Raw genomic sequence first — 18,148 nt, 5'->3', positions numbered from 1 at the left:
AAAGTTTAGAGGTTCTCAAAAAGATTGAAAACCACCGAGTTAGAGGAACTACCGAGATATTTAACACATGCCTATTTAAGACGTCAGTAGTCTCATCCAAGATAAAGCAGACAGGATTCTCATCCACAGTACTTAACATTTTTGGAGAGTTGCTTGGTAGACAGAATACAAGTAATTCTTCACAACAGTACTTACATCTGGCAATTTCTTTCCAATATATTTTTCAAATTCAATTTTAAATATAGTGTAAGATATGCACGTGGTGAGTGATTCAACAAGAGAATATAACACACACATATGTTCTCGTCACTCGTGTTTATTTTCTTTACAAGATTCTTTTATAATTCCGACACTCCTCGTTCTTTCCGTTAACTTTTTTACATATAATTCCTGCAGATACTAGGGTAGAATCGTTAAGCAACCTCGCAACAAAAAAATATTCACTGCGGTACAAAAATAAGGAACTAAGACTGAATACTTAAAACTACTTATACAAATAAAAAAGAGAAGAAAAGATAAACAATAGGATAGTTGGATTAATAGGATATGATAATAGAAAAGAATGGGTACCCAAAGTGTCGACGATCTTAAGGTGATAGTGGTGCTTGCTAGATTATTAACTTTCCGAATTGTAGAAATTGTTGATTGTAGACATCTATCCGATTCTCTGAATAAGCTTCTTGAGGTCCCTATATTGGAATATATTTCGGATTCCTCTCGAATGCTAGCTTAGACTTGTCGTCTCCTTTGTTCTCCAGTTGATGCCAGAACAACCCGGAGGTCTTCACAACACATCCTATCTCGCCAACGTCCAAGCCAAAAAGTGACGTCTTGTCCTACACTTTGCCCTCGGGCTACCGCTTTTTCTTTGTCTTTTAATTAGGTCACCACCATTTGAACAGGGAAGGGTTAGGGAAGAAGTTTCTAGGAAGTGATAAACAAAAGATCTAACAAAGAGGAAGAAATAGAATAAATACTAAGAATAATATATACAATAATATACAAAATAAGGCGTACAACCACAATAGGTTGACAGAGTTTCAATAACAGAATTCTTGCCCTGATAAATGTTTCAACAGCATCAAGAAAAAAATTGATTCTTTGAAGAACAGACTGAATTTTGCAAGGCCTGTCCAATAAACTGTTGCAGTCTTGATAAAGTTTCATTCAAGGATTTGTACTTTTAATGTTTTGTACGTTTTATATGTTGCCGGACCCTAGACTTTCGATGTTTTTCATCGATGTTTATTGTCACATTGCAGACTTCACACCGAATAACTTTCCCATCCGAAATAGTGTTTTCATTTTTAAATTCTTGCAAATTCTCACAAAGTTTGCCTGTAATCAATCTTTTTGTCATATTTTTGCTCTCCAGTTACTTCATTAATGGAAATTTTGAAATTTCTCTCTACACAGTGCCATCTGGTTTCAACACTAGATTTGCACTAAATATATGTGGAAATTAGATGAGTGAAATTCCTAAACTGTTAAGAAAATAAATGAGAGGGTGCAGAGGAGATTTATGGTGACAACAATTGAGAAAGGCACGAAATGATGATGGTGGAAGACATTGAACATTAGAAGACAAATGCAAGAATGAAGAGTGTTTTCACTTATTTTGCTAATGACTGAATCTTAACTGTACTATACCTTCTTTTATTCTATTCCCTACATATATGAAAGTTTCCAATTAGAAGATTTTTGACAGTATCCATATATTATAACATTTGTAATGAAGAAAATCCCTAGTAAATTATTTTTTAGTAATGATTTTTGTCAAATATTTCTATTTAATTTTTGCCTCTTAAACACTAGTACAAACACTCAAACACTAGGCAATTGCCTAGTGTTCGAGTGTTTGTACTACAGTGTTCGAGAGACAAAAATAATTACCGACACAGTTTCAAGATTACAAAAAATTTCTATTCTATGTTTTTATTAGCTCTGTATGTGTGTTCACACATATTACTTATAAATGTCAACAACCATAGCCCGTTATATAATAAACATGCCAAACGATATGCCAAATTCTTGGATCATTAAATTAAATGACCGATTCCAAATTAAATTTTAGAAATGTCTGAATTAAAAATTAACTATTTATAATTATTAAATTTAGTACGAGATGAAAACATAACTGCCTACCTCTAGTCAAATTAATTAATTTCTAATATTTAATTATAGTGTGATGTGTGAAACGTGATAGGAAAACACAGACACGTGAATTCAATTAAAACAAATTTAATTTCGCGATAAACAATATATACAGATGAGTTCTTTTGGATTCCCTCGGTCCAATTTCTCTTACTGTCCGTTAGTAACAATAACCCAAGTAGCTTACCTTCTTGGAAACTACTTGCCCGACAATACTAATGAAACCCGCGCGATCCTTAACTAACTTAAACCTAGGCATAGAAAAGTATAGAGATAAGGAAATGAGAAGAATTGATAGGATAGTGGGGTACCCTTGTTCTCGCTGAACTCGATGCTGGCTGGTGCTCTATTCTGCGTGTCTCTGGGTTCGTCAATGTTTTAAATATCTTCTACTATAATTTCTTTTCGGTGTCTCTGATTCGAAAATCCAGATCCTCACCTCACGGCTCTCCATTCGGCCCTCGTAGAATTCCGTCTCACGAGCTCGCCGTTTTCGTCCGTGCTTCTTCTTGTCCGGCCGGGGAAAAAGTGACCCTTCGTGACCCAGATTTGACTCGTCCTCCACTCGAACTCTTTGTTCCACACGGCCCCCTGGTGGGTGGGGAGTGGGAAGCCCCCGTTCCCAAAAGCCAGAACAATGAACAAAGGAAGTTAGAAAGAAGGGTTAAGAAAGAGAGAAAATTATTAAAACTAATTAAATCTAAAATACATATGTACAAAAATATGGCGTACAGCCACAATAGCATTTACATAACCCAAGAATTTGGCATATCATTTGGAGTGTTTATCAAACATATTAGTTGTGATTTCTTTTTTGTTTCTGCAAATCGAATTCTCATTCCAGAATGGTTCATTCTGCGCTAGAGGAAAAGATGATGATGATTCACACTCCTTAACAGTGTATATTGTACAATTTGTTTTGAATGAACATTTGAGCATTTTTTCGGTATGGAACGCATAATCGTATTTTACATTAATTTCTATGGAAAAAATTGTTTTGCTTAACGAGTGTTTTGCATTACAAGTAAGACTCTGGAACGAATTATGCTCATTAAGCGAAGTTCCACTGTGGTGGAGAATGCAGAACGGGAGACTCAATCTTCTATGCACTCAGTATACATCACGGTTTATGTCTTCTATGTGCACTTGTGTGGCCAGTTCGAGTTCCACAAACTGCGTGAGTTATTATGGAGAATTCTGTCTTCTAAGAATTGCCTTACGTGGCCAGTTTGGGTTCCACAAACTGCACTTAAAAGGTGGGAAAACTACTCCTTTTTATAGAGATGGCTGGGTAACTGACTCAACATCATAGGACAGCGAGTAATTTTTAGTCAGAAAGAAAAGGTTTTGTTAGAAAAAAAGGAAGTTCACTCCCTTTCTTTGTCAGAAATGAAAAATGTACATCCTTTTAGTTATAATTTTATCAAAGAAATGAAGTATTCTGTTATAATATTTTATAAAAATTAATCTCCAATATTTAGAATCTAACAATATGCTCAATTATCAAACTATACGAATTGTCTGGCTTTGAGGTAATTAGGTAAGTGGAGTTATACATTATTTACACAAACTTAATTTTACTGTTTTACAATATATATTTTTCCAAAATATTTGGTTTCATTATAAAATTTTTAAAGGGTTTTGAAGATTTCGTGAATTGTTTGATTCCATAAATTGATAAACTGATCCCAGTAATTTATTTAATCAATAAAAGTATATTTTTGACTATTTATAGAAATAAGTATTACTATACATTGGTTACACTCAAATAAGATAAGCATTCCTATTAGAAACACAAAAATCAGTGCTCGGCACATGCAATTTTGAGGATTTGATTTTATACTCTAAAAGTGTTTTATTGTTGATAGCATATAGATAAAACCCAAAAAGAAAATGTGTGTTAAGTTTTGATGACATGTGTAAAAATCATCAAATGAAAAGGGACAGTTAAGTAATGTTTGAGGCTATCAAGGATGAGAGGAAGATGAGGATTTTTCTCCACATTCAGAGGAAACTTTGGGGTCCATATTACTTTCTATTCACATAAATCAATGTTACTTTTACTAAAAAAAATAATAAAAGCATTAAAGCTACTTTTGATTAATATACAAACACTCTGTGTATTTCATTTATTCAAAAAACAATGGCGAAAGGATCCACTACCCCAGGGTCCCAGACACACACTCGACAGTCCTGATGATGTACCTAGTAAGTTCAACATACTAAATAATATTTAGGTGTGACAAAATTAGAATATTTAATTTTAAATTAATAATGGCACTGAAACAATTATTATGAAAGCTGTAAAAAGATTTCTATTTACAAATGTATGTTGCTTATTAAAAGTTACTTTACTTACCATTTTGACTTCCAATTTTAGCAACATTGCTTTTCAGTGCAATTCCATAACTTCCTTCGGATGACAGTGGTTGAGCAATACAACGTATCATAAACTTTGGTCCAAAATAAATAGTATCCAATATCTAATATAAACAATTATTTGTTTAATATCAAAAAAATTAAATCTGTAATCTCTATATTAAATCATATTATATTATTAAATTAATTCAAAAATTCATGATAAACTACAGTATCAACGTATAAAATTTTTAAAAATGATAATTTGTTACGCATTCCAAATGCACGATATAACCTCAATTATCTGAGCCCCGATTAACATAGGTTCTGTACTTTATGAAGTTTTTTAGGAGGCAAATCTATAAGCAAATATACTACTTTTCTTATGTTGTAATTCATAAGAAAGCTTAAAATGATAACAAATGAAATGTATTACAAAATTATCTGTTTCTGTTGTGGGGATTGCCCATAAAGCCAGGTTCATTCCACTTCTTGCAGTGTCTTAATACAGGTGTATTGCTTGTTCAGGCCAAGTAGTATTGCAAGACAATTAACTCAAATGTTTTCAGAGTGCAACTTAAAATGTATATCTACTTCTAAAATATGATTTGTGATACAAAATTAAGATGATACAAAAGCAACTTTCATGATACATACATCTTCCTGGTGTAACTCTCCATCAGATAATTTTTTTCCTCCACCAAATAGTTCTAACCAGAGTTAACAAAATAAATGATGTGGGAGGACTTGGAAAGTCAGTGCCAAGTCCTCCCACATCATTCCTGGTGGCTACACTGTTACCTTTTATAATTTAATTTCAATGCAACACAAACCATTCATAATTAAATGTAACTACAGTAACACATTTTTATTTTTTTAATCAAAATTATTGTTTCTATTATCTGTATTATTTGAAAACTATAGTCCTAAAACAAAAATCACAACTTAAAATTAGTCTCCACTATATTATACATTAGGTATGTTGATGACATTTTTATCTTATGGCATAAAATCTCAAACTGGCATTGTTTCTTGAAAAGGTCAACAATAATCATTGCAGCCTTCTACTACAACTAGCACAAGACAGTATGTCATTGGTACACTTTTTGAATGTTTTGATCATGTGCAAAGATGGAGAAATCCATACTAACATACAACATAAACTTACCATCCAGTTTTCATTACTCAAAACTCTTTCAACACACATCACGTATAACTTTCAGAATTCAGGTTCTTAATTTAAAAAGCATTCATCCACTGCACTAATATTATCAACACCATCAACAAGCTCAATTACATAAAAAAAGTGGCAAAATAGCATGGCTATCCAGCACAAAGTTAAACAACAGATAATATCATCACCTTTCAGCAAAACCTCAACTTATCCAAGAATCTACAACTGAAACTTGAGTATATCTCAATCGTAGGTTACGTATTATTGTATGATTAATAGTATAGGACTGGTAATTGTAACGGAATCTGTTTTAAATATCTTGTTGTATTGTTATCACAGAGAAGCCTGGTAAGTGTATACAGATCAGGACCTGTAAATAATCTGTTGTAACATGAAATTAAAAGTTGTTCCTTGGATATCACACTTTATTATTATTTCTTTCCCACTGAACATCTTACACAGCAACAACACATTATATAAGCAAAACCTTAATGTTTTCAAACTGTCATGTAATGACAAAGCCTGCTTTGATCACATCCATTCCTCTGGAGTTTATTCTATTTCAATTGATGACCTATAATTTAACAGAAGTTTTACATAAATAGGGGTTACCAAATTCAACCTGTCATATAGAATTTATTAAGGATCATCAATATACCATCATATGAATCTAGCCAACACAACTTTGGTAGTTTATACTACCTAGCAGGATGTACTGTTACTGTACATATTAATTGAGACAATGTTAGAATCATCAGGCCAACACTAAAGACCTTCATACGTTGGGTCACTTCAAGATCTTGGAAATTTATAATGCAAGCAGAAATTCCAACTGCATCAATTATCATGATGCAGATTCACACTCTACTGCATGAAGGTGTTATGTATGTAAATCTCCAGGAGATAAGCCACACCCAACTGCCCTTTGACCTAGTTAGGCGACCCCGCACCTTTGAAATTTGTCGTGTTCCTTTGTCTCCGGGCAGTCGTGCATTACCTGTTGTGACACTTAGATCTAAAGGCATAAAGTTGCATTTGTACTATAATAAAGTTAATTATATATGTTAACAAGAACTAGTTTATAAATAAACACCAACTAACCCGTTATATACAAAGACCAACAACTGCCGAATTATCGGGCTAGCAAATGGCTATAGTAATATTAATAATTTAAGTTAATTTGGTACTAGAGTTAGGCGTTAGGCGCCATCTGCTTGGGCTAAATTTAATAATTAGAATTTTAATTAAATAATTTAAATAAATTTAGGCCTAACTGGAAGAAAAGAAATGGCCCAAAACGGGACTCGAACCCGCAACTTCTGCTATCCGTGCAGACACGTTACCAGTTACGCTACCCGGACCTTCGGTCCGATCTACCCTTCCAGTTGATATAAGATTACCGTACCGGTTGAGTGCCTTTGGGAGGACGTGGGCAATTAATGTGTCCCCAGCCGGCATTGTAATGACCGTCGATGGTCGTACGGTAATCTTATATCAACTGGAAGGGGAGATCGGACCGAAGGTCCAGGTAGCGTAACTGGTAACGTGTTTGCACAAATAGCAGAAGTTGCGGGTTCGAGTCCCGCTTTGGGCCGTTTCTTTTCTTCCAGTTAGGCCTAAATTTATTTAAATTATTTAATTAAAATTCTAATTATTAAATTTAGCAAGAGATGGCGCCTAACGCCTAACTCTAGTACCAAATTAACTTAAATTATTAATATTACTATAGCCATTTGCTAGCCCGATAATTCGGCAGTTGTTGGTCTTCAAGAACTAGTTTATTTTATGGACATAACAATTGGCGACAAAGATAAAAAGGATATAAAAATGAGTGAACTTACGGAATTAATTTCAGCTCTAAGTGTGTTCATCAAGAATCTGCAGAGTCAGTCAATGGAAATGAAACCAGAACTATCAGTTCAATGAGTTCTCCAAACGCAAGCCCTAATCTTCAAAACTTACAATGAAACTTCTGAGACCTTTGAAAACTATTCCCAATGACGGAATAATTTTTTCAAAATTAAAGGACTAACTGGAACAGCTGCCATTACTGAAGAAGCTAAAGTAATGATATCACTTGTCTTAAACCAAAACATTATCAGCTACTGACCAACCTAGTGGCACCAGAGATACCCCCTAGGCAAACCTTTGCTGAATTGATGAAGTTGCTACAAAATCACCTAATATCAAAACTAAATATCCTAACAGAACAGCATAAATTTTTGCCCAGAGTAAAACATAATGGTGAGTCCATTTCAAATTATGTGACTTCGTTAAAACAACTCTCGAAAAGCACAGATTTCAAGTCTAGTTGTAACAATGTGGACTGTATAAAAATCTGTCATAGATCTAATGTTAAGAGTACAATTTATATCTGGTTTACAAGAGTCAGACATCTGTGAGAAAATTCTACAACAAACCAACCTAACCTTTGAACAGATGCTAGAAATTGCATTAGCCATAGAAGTTTCCAAAATCGAAAACGAAGAAGTATATAAAAGTAACCACTTGTTCACAAAATTATCAAAAATACTCAAATAAAACTACACTTACATTCTCAAACACAACCATCAAATCGAAACAGAAAGTCACAGCAAAAATATACTTAACCTCAATGAACTTCATTTAGAACAACAACCATAAATCAGGAAACTGTAGAGTCGGACTGGCTGAAATGTGAACAATGTCATAAAAAAGGCCATATGGGAAAGGTATGCATATCACCCTTAAGGAAACAAACGTCAACAATTAACTGGAATCATAATGTCCACAATATTAATCACAAATGTGTAATTGACTTTGATATAAACAGTGTTCTAGATGTATTTGTTAATATTGAATATAATGGGAACTGATGACAGACTCCTCAAAGAAATTTATGGGAATGGTACAATAGTCTGTTTTGAATATGACACTGGCAGTCAGGTCACCATCATCAGTATCGACAAATTCAATCGCTTACAATTGAATGCACCCATAGAAAAAATGGAAGTGACCTTTTGAAATTAATACAGGAGATATTTTCAAATCCCTAGGAGTACCAAAAGTAAAAACTAAATATGGTAATAATAATAAATAATAATATATAACAACATACAAGCCCTCTATACTACAGTATAGAGGACTTGTATGTTGTTCCCTTCCAAAAAAATGCAATAGTACGAAGAGATTGGATTCAAAGTTTAAAGATTGACATCAATGAACTCAGCCACACAACTAAGGTCAACAAAATTTCATCAACAGAAGCAGAAACATCCATTTCAAAAATCATAAAGCCGTACTCAGACATATTCACTCCCACAGTGGGCCAAATACCTAATTATATTTGCTCATTAAAACCAATGGTGCCAAACCAATGTTCTTAAAACCATGCCCAGTTCCCTAGGCATTGAGGGAAGAAGTGGATAAGGAATTAGATAAATTAGAAAGAGAGGGTTCATCAAAAAAGTGGATTATTCAGAGTGGGGAACACCCGTAGTCGTTATCCAGAAACCCAACGAAACAGTACAAATTTGTGCTGACTATAAGGTCGCAGTCAACAAGAAGTTGCACAATTCATGCCACCCAATTCCATGCACCGAAGATATTTTCAATAAATTACAAAATGAATCTTATTTTTGCACGTTAGATATCCACAAAGCTTATCTTCATCTATCAGTTGATGATGACAGTGCAAAAATACAAACAATCTCAACACATCTAGCAAAATGATTGTGTTTTGGAATTAAATCTGCACCAAACAAATTCCATAAGTTTATTGACCAATTTACTCAAAATCTTGAAGGAGTGGTCACTTATTCTGACGACATCATAATTCAAAGGAAAACTTATAAAGAATGCGTGAACTGTTTACTCCATGTCTTAGACAGATTGAGAGCTAATGACTTACATGTAAACATCAGTTAGTGCAAATTCTCTGAAAGAAAAATACAATATTTAGGATACATAATTAGTGCAGAAGGACTCCAAAAGTGTCCAGACAAAATAAAAGTCATCCAAGATGCACCTCGCCCGAGAAATGTGGAAGAATTATGCCAATTTCTAGGACTTGTTAATTACTATTCTAAATTCATAAAGAATGCATCAGAAATTTTATATCCATTGAATCAATGCTTAGAGAAAAATGCTCGATTCCGTTAGACAGGAGGAGGAAGCAGCTTTAATTCGTGCAAAATCTGAGATTATCAGTGATAGGGTACTAATTCTGTTCAACTCTAAACTACCAATAACATTAGTAACAGATGCCAGCCCATTTGGACTCTGGAATATTGTCACACCAGATGCCAAATGGAACAGATTGGCCTATAGCATTTGCCTCCAGATCCCTCACATTCGCCGAATGAAACTATAGCCAGCTGGATAAAGAGGCTACTGCTGTGTACTGGGCATGTAAGAAATTTTGATTATATCCATGGAAGGAAATTTACTCTTATAGTCAACGATAAACCCACGACAATGATACTACATCCTGACAAGAAGCTACCTGTTTTGACAGCTACAAGAATGCCAAGATACGCACACTTCCCTTCCAACTTTGATTATATCATCAAACGTAGGAAGTCGATTGAACATACAAATGCCAATTACCTGTAACAGAACCCTATACCTTTAACAAGGAAAGAAGCCCTGACAGAAGACCACGATGATACTTATCATGACACTACTAAACATATCTCAACTGGAACTATCACTGACAAGAAAATTCAAGAGAATCATCAATTAATGAGCTATCACAGATCAAAAACGGCATTGCCAATAGCCTTGTGTATTACCCACAAATTTCCACATACAACAGCATTCTGTTTAGAGGACACTGCATAATTGTCCTACACTGTGCCGTCATACAGTTGTTGTGGGTCATTAGTGCTCTTTTGTGGCACTCCGAGATTCTTGGAATAAGATTGTGGTAACCGTGCATATTGGCAATCTTCTCAATATGGGTTAACTCCTCCCTAAGTGCCTCTTGAGTAGATAAATATGTCTATGCTCTTCTAACCAATGATCTAAAAGCGGCTACTTTGTATTGAAATGAGTCACGAGTCACTTGGGATGTATGTGGGGCTTGCACACGGTTTACGATAAACGGTAGTGTGGATTTTGGGTCCCTCCATCATGCTATCCACATCTAAGAAATGGACATTAGAGTCACTGTATTGATCTACTTTGAGTGACAGCCCATAGGGATTATCATTCAACCCTTCCACAAATCGTGCCAAGTTTGGTGTTGTTTTCCATATAATAATGTCATCTACATATCGTCTGTACAGCATGATGTCTTGCTTGAATCTCGGAAGAGTCCTGAACTCGAATTGTCTCACCACCGACTCACATAAGTCTCCAGACACTGGACTGTCCATCGGGACATCCCTTGATTGTGTGCATGTTATTCTGTTGAACTGAAACACAACCATAACAAACTAGGTGAGCCAATTCCACCACATTCTGGTGGAAGGATGTGTCATTTACTCTCATAAACAGGAAGTCTCTAAGAGCACAAAAACACAGTGGTATCTTTATTCCAAGAATCTCGGAGTGCCACAAAAAAGCACTAATGACCAGATTGAAAGTAAATGCGAACGCTAATAGGAAATATGGCGGTTTCCTGCAAATAATATTGTCAAAGCTGCTATTTTAAATGTTGCATTACAGATAGAACTACTTGATTCCGAATCAGACAAGGATGATCTTATTGTGGATATAATTGTAGAAAAAAATGAAAAAAAAGTACAGTCAAATAAAAAAGAAATAGAAACTTTTATTGATGAGATTACTTTTTTATAAGCCAATCAATTTTAAACAACCTTAGACTTACAAGAGAATCTTTTGAAAGTCTCCTTTAGAAAATAAGCCCAAATACAGACCAAAAAAAATTACTTCCTCTGAAAGACGACCTGTGTCTCCTCAAAAGCAGCTTTTATGCTGCCTATGGACATTGGCAAATCAAGAATTATTCAGGTTTGTTTATACAAAGCAATATATGAAATTATATGCAGTATATAAGAGAATAGCAGATTATACATAGGCTATATATAATACATATTTAATGCAATTGTTTTACCCAGTGAGTGGATGTGACGTTGCTCTTTTATGGTGTAACTAAACTGACTTTAAAATCAACAAATAATTGATATTAAATACAAAACATTTTTTTTTCTTTCTTTTCTCTAAGGGAATTGGTGATCGTTTTAATATGACTAGACAGACTGCATGGAATATTTTAAATAAAGTTGTTACTTCTCTTAGTGTTAAATGAAAATGAAAAAAATAAATCTCTTGGCCATCACAGAGCAGGATGATGTAAGAATAATAAAATTTTTATACCCAATCTGATTTTCCTGGAATTAGAGGCTCTATTGATGAAATGCATATGCTATTAAGACATCAACTGAAGAAGCAGCAGCTTACTTCAGTAGAAATAAAAATTACTCTGTCATCATATAAGTTTAGTTTGTAACGAGAAAATGGTATTCAAATGATGTAATTTCTTGAGAAGTCATTTCTCATATGTAAGTAAAAATTCATTCAAGTACACAAACTTGTGTAGTTTTGGATTATTATTAATGCTGTTCATTTCTTTACGATTTATTTAATGCTCTGAACATAACATTTCTGAAGATTCCAAATGTGTATAAGGTGAACTTCACTTTTAACCATAAACAACCAGTCAAACTTAATTTTTTTCACATCTGTTTATGAAAAAAGCTATTGAACTTTACAATAAAAAAAAAAAAATCATTGTAAACATTTTATACAACAAATAATTGAAATTTACCAATAAAAATACTTTCTGCCATTTATTTTTCCAAAAATAATTCCATTTTCATTACTTTGTACAGAAAGTAATTTTTTCATGGGAGCAGCCATATTGAATTATTGCAAAGCTCGACAACGAACTAGCTAGCACTCCGAGCTTACCAATTTCACTAAACATGACGTCACATAGTTCTAAAGTAAACGCCAATGAGTGTGGTGCTCGGACGAAAGTATACAGGCTGAGCATGCTGACAGTGAAATTAGCTCAGAAGTAAACACACCCAAAAAGAGAGAGAATCCAAACATAGAACCGCTTGTTTATTAGAGAAAGAGAAAAAAATCATGATTGTGAGGACGAGAATCGTTAAAGACATCGATTAGACAACTAGGACCCGGGTACTTACTACTTTCTTTCCTAAGTCTATCCTTTTCTTTTCCTTATTATTTTAAACTAGATGTAAGTTTAGTTTTAAGTTAGTCATTAAGGTTATTCATTTGTTCTTTGTTACGCGCATGTGTGGAATCCACCTGTAAAAATAATAGGAGGCGATTCACTCCCCTGTAAAGATATAGAAGTGAAATTCTGTCGAGTTGGGATCCGTGTATTAAAAGAACTGAGTTCAGAGGAAATAAAAAAGAATATTCATCGTGTGAATTTTTATCTCTGCGTTGTTATTTGTAATCGTTACTAGCAGACCCACAAATATCTCCTTGCGAACAACCACATCATAAGCTCCTTTCACTGTCAGATGTCGGGTGGAATGACTAACAAATTGTTTTATTATATTTGGAAAATGTTTTCTTTTAGATTTGACAACTAGTATTGCCGGTAATGAATTCTGTAATTTTATTTTTAATCATTTAAAAAATATTGATAAAATTATCAAATAAATGTTTGGGTCACAATTACTAAATGGCATTGCTATGAAATGAACATAAATTTTAATTGTTGCAGAATTGAAAGTGTTAAATTTCTTATCATGCAACTGATCAGGAGACAGCAGGGGGCATCTAGGTGTGTATGTATCCAGCAAATACACGGTAGTTTTTTTTTATTAAATTTCTGAAAAATAAATAACAGTTGAACTACAGACTTTCTAATATTTATAGTGCTCCGCCACTTTTTGGTTGTAATATGTGTGTATATTATATATATATATTGTATATAGATATCTTTTGTACTTAGATTTACATTCGGTTTATCATGTTCGTTATTGTATCGAGTTTTCTTTTTTTTCTTTGTTTTGTTTTGTTTCATCACTCATAATAGACACGTGACCTCACTCCGACCCACCTTTTTAGAGGTGTGTGTAAAAAGGCCTTAGGATTGGTCGTCCAAAAATCATGTGAGGGCAAGAAGAAAGTGGATAAATAGAAGGTTCAGGTGTGGTGGGACACCTTTTGGTTCTTACTCTTCGTCTTGAGAGGATTGGCGCTATCAAAAGACACCAAGAAAGCACGTGAGTAGAAAGTGAAAATCTGTTTGGAACAAGGGAGAAGGAAGGAGGAATAGAAATCAATTCCATCTGTGGTGTTTGAGAAAACAACAAAGTGAAGTGAATAAATAAGGAAGTTAGGACGTCTGAGGTATCATCCCGACCAATTATTTTTGTGTCCACGTGTGATAGTTGTCTATCGGATATCATTGTTTAAGTACCAAGTTACCGTAAGTAGATTGTTCTCGTCGTAACCTCCGTGTTAATGTAAGCCTTGTGTAAACTTTGTTACGCGTTAAAGGAGAAGGGGAGTGAAGGTACGTGTGATATTTGTACTCAGAACACGTGAGTGTAAAGGAGCCTTTCAGAGGAGTTCGTACGAGCCCTCAAGTTGCCGAACACGTGTTAGTTATAAATAAACGTATATTTGTTAGCCGACCGTTTGTTAATTAATTGTAGACTAGTAGACCTCAATCTAGCTACGGGTCTTCTCATATTCCTCAACTGATAAGTTCTGAAGCGATTCCCACAGTAATTTTGAAACTTATGACCTTTATTCCAGAGAAATTTTACAAAAACCAATACCTTATCACCACCTGCAGTAAATTTTCTTGCAGCATGAGAGTGCTGTACTCTCATGATTGTTATGTGCAACAATTATGATTTAATAAAATAACAATGTAGAATATTTAACCTTTACCACAATGCTATACATTCTATCTTTTTCTACTGGTTTCAATGACAGGAACAATCCCAATTCATTTCAAATAAGTCATTGCAGCTGTTTTGACAATGCGACGATTTGCTCGCTTCAGTGTTATTAAAATGAAAATTTTTTAATTTATATATTACAGTTTCTTTGCATTTTTACATTCATAAAATTAAAAAAATACAAAAATTATATGAATTATATGGAACCTGGTGTCATAAAACTATATAAAATGATTAAAAATATCAATGGAAAAAATTAAATTATTTCTGGGTCAAATTTGAATTTTTTAGAAGTTATTTGTTTTAAAATTACACAATTATAAGCACTTATTTGACTTGAAGAATTCTGCTGGGATGTCCAGATACTCAACTGTCACTAAAGTAGTCAAAGGGTTATTGGCTATCAGTCATGGCAATGCAGATGTTGAAAGAGGGTTCTCCATTTCTAGATCGGTTCTGAAAGAAGACAGAGCCTCTAAATCAAAACGAATGATAAATTCATTGTTGATAGTAAAAAATGGACTCTGTATATACAACAATAATATCTTTTTGGCGCCAATGACAAAGAAGTTACTTGGGTTGTCCCACAATGAATATGCTACTTACAAGGCTTTTTTGGACAAGCAAAGTAAACTGAAAGAAATAGAAAAGCAAGAAGAAAAAAAAAAATAGAACAAGAAGGAAGGAAGAGAAAAGAAGAAGATAAAATAAAAGCATTCAAACAGAGGAGAGAAAATTGACACTCTTGAAGCTTAGCTGAAGGGGAAAAAAAAATAAGAAGAAATGCAAAGGAAAACAAGGTCTAAAATGTTCAAATAAGCTGCTAATAGAATATGAAACGCTGTTGAGAAAAACAACATTAAAAGAGATATGTCTTGCCCAAGGGCTATTGAAAGGTGCAAAAAAAAATTCAGTGTGACGAACAGGAGATAAACAAGAGTTTATCTCTTCGTCATGTGTAGAAACTTCAGCATGACTTAAATAAAAGAAAATCTTTAATTACAAGTTTTTTTAACAAATCAAAAAATGTATCTTAAAATAAATGGCTTTTGAAATTTGAAAAATTCGAAAACTGTTGTAGTCTATCGAATACAACAGCTTTCGAACGCTAATCCGACAGTTTTTCACAAATTTCAGATTTTCGAAATTATCAAACAAAATTTCTGACACTTTAACAGATTTTCCGTTTTCGAATGTTATTTAAAAATCCTTTTGTGCGCCATAGCGCGTGGAAGGGAAATAGATTTTAAATAAGCATGTCGTAGGAAAAATAAAGCCGTAAAAGTGCCCAGAACATGCATGAAATATAAGCTATGTCAAAAAGACATCTGACTTGTGAGTAGCAAAGAGTTCAACATCGTGAGTTGAGTTGTTTAAAAGCTGTTACCCAAATTTGTGGTAATTCGAGGGTTGGGGAGTTTCACGGTTCAGTAGCAGAAATATAGAGACTCTCCCAAATAAATAGCTCTTTATGTTCATTGCAGCATTTCGGTAATTTTGTTTTACTCCAGAGAGGCTGGTAATTGTGGTCGAGCACTTTCTTTGCTAACTCTGTAACTGGCCTGCCATTTTTGATGTCTTCTTGATGTTCGAGGATACGTGAACTTAACCTTCTGGCTGTGGCCCCTACGTAACTGGTTTCTTCACCTGACGGTATATGTTTTAGCAGGACTTGGTAGATTCCAGATTTTTCATTCCACTGGTACTTATCCCTATCGTTACATTGTAGTCTTCTTACACTTGGTGGCGGTGTTATTGGTAGAACAAAACTGTTAGTCAAAACATATGTGCAATTTTTAGAGAAATGGGACCTAAATAGGGCATTGGGGATGTGCTATTCTTAGCTGCTATTCTAAACACAGATCACACAGGTGTCAGAAGTCAATTATTCTTAGGTTTTCTTTCTAATGAAGAAAACCTAAGAATAATTGCCAACAGCTTTTAAACAACTCAACCCACGATGTTGAAGTCTTTGCTACAAACAAGTCAGATGTCTTTTTGACATAGCTTATATTTCATGCATGTTCTGGGCACTTTTACGGCTTTATTTTTTCTAGGACATGCTTATTTAAAATCTATTTCCCTTCCACGCGCTATGGCGCACAAAAGGAGTTTTAAATAACATTCGAAAACGAAAAATCTGTTAAAGTGTCGGAAATTTTGTTTGATAATTTCGAAAACCTGAAATTTGTGAAACTGTCGGATTAGCGTTCGAAAACTGTTGTATTCGATAGACCGCCTGAAGACGGTAGTTGTATACCACTGAAAGTGCTAGCGGACGAGTTCATTCTTTCTAGACTTTGATCAAGGACTGATTCACTACGTCATCAGGACATTTTGCGACCTCAAGACTTTGATCAAAAACTGATCAAAGTCTTGAGGTCGCAAAACGTCCAGATGATGTAGTGAAGAGGTTTCAGCTAGGTTTGGTAGAGTTAGGCTCCATTTGACAGTGTCTTGGCTACTCCAATATTATTTTTTGTTGGCATGCCTGTTTTAGCTGGTGGCACTGGTGTGACCATGAGAGAATATTTAAAGATGCACCAGTATTTCAATGAGGTTTTTTTCCCATCGTGAGTGATGAGTACTGCTTGTTTTGTCTGGTGTTTTTCTGAGGACTGTGTTGGGATGTGTATCATGCTGAATGGGAACATTTTTGATACTAGATTAACTTCCAAAATATAATTTTTTGTTTTTATATTTTTCAATATATTTATTTTGTTTGGGCAAAATAAAGAAATAATTTTTAACAATACAATAGCCATGATTATTATTTTTAAAAAGATTTTTGTTAGGCTTGACATTGACAAAAAGTTAATGCAAAACAACATGCAAGAGAAAAATTTCAACATGAGATAAGTTAATATATTTTTTCGTACATGATCAGTTATCCAAACAACCCCAGTCCCAAACTGTTTTGGATAATCAATGCTCTACTGCTGTTTATTAAAAGTTTTCTGCTGGAGATATTTCAAAATTCTTGTGAAGGTATAATTCAAACTATTAATTTATTTTATGTAAAATCAATTAATGCTATCTGAATTACAGTAGAACCACCCTATTAGGAAATTTTTGAAGAGACCAATCTAAAGGAACTTCTTACACAGGAAAATCTCTTATGTAGGTATTGTAAAAAAGTAATTTATCTGTGTAATCAATTTTATTTCAATATCAAGGTAATATAACGTAGCATAGTGTAACATAGTAAAATAGTAAGATGCACTGACTACAGTAGGTGAAGAAGTGACTGGTGTCAATATGACATGTCAATACTTGATGGACAGCACCAAATAGGAAGTATGGTCAAAACAATAAGACCCCAGCTATTTTAGTGACCACCTCAGATGTGCAAGTGTTTGATATACAATATGGTGAACATCTGACATTACTTTATCACTTAAAAATAATAAAGTTCTAGTAAAGTTATGATGAGAAAAAATATAATGATTTGTATCCAACAAAAACTTCTTAAGTGAGTAAAATATCGTCCGAGACCAAAATTTTAAAATTTCTTATACAGGAAAACTTGTTAAGTAGGAAATTTTAGCACACATCTTACAAT

At 33.9% G+C, this 18,148-nt stretch overlaps 1 protein-coding gene across 5 annotated transcripts in view; it reads right to left on the bottom strand.

Moving 5' to 3' along the window:
• The window catches only part of LOC136979441 (extracellular matrix organizing protein FRAS1-like), a 522,959-nt gene that overhangs the window by 86,806 nt on the left and 418,005 nt on the right, over window positions 1-18,148 (bottom strand). For all 5 annotated transcript variants that reach the window (XM_067275439.1, XM_067275436.1, XM_067275435.1 and 2 more), the window contains one exon: window positions 4,514-4,637. In XM_067275439.1, the coding sequence (XP_067131540.1) occupies window positions 4,514-4,637 (124 nt within the window). The remainder of the gene's footprint in view (window positions 1-4,513; window positions 4,638-18,148) is intronic.

The sequence above is a fragment of the Centruroides vittatus genome, unplaced genomic scaffold (genome assembly GCF_030686945.1).
Source record: "Centruroides vittatus isolate TY-2023 unplaced genomic scaffold, ASM3068694v2 contig_620, whole genome shotgun sequence".
NCBI lineage: Eukaryota > Metazoa > Arthropoda > Arachnida > Scorpiones > Buthidae > Centruroides > Centruroides vittatus.
This window is presented reverse-complemented; position numbering and strand designations above follow the sequence as displayed.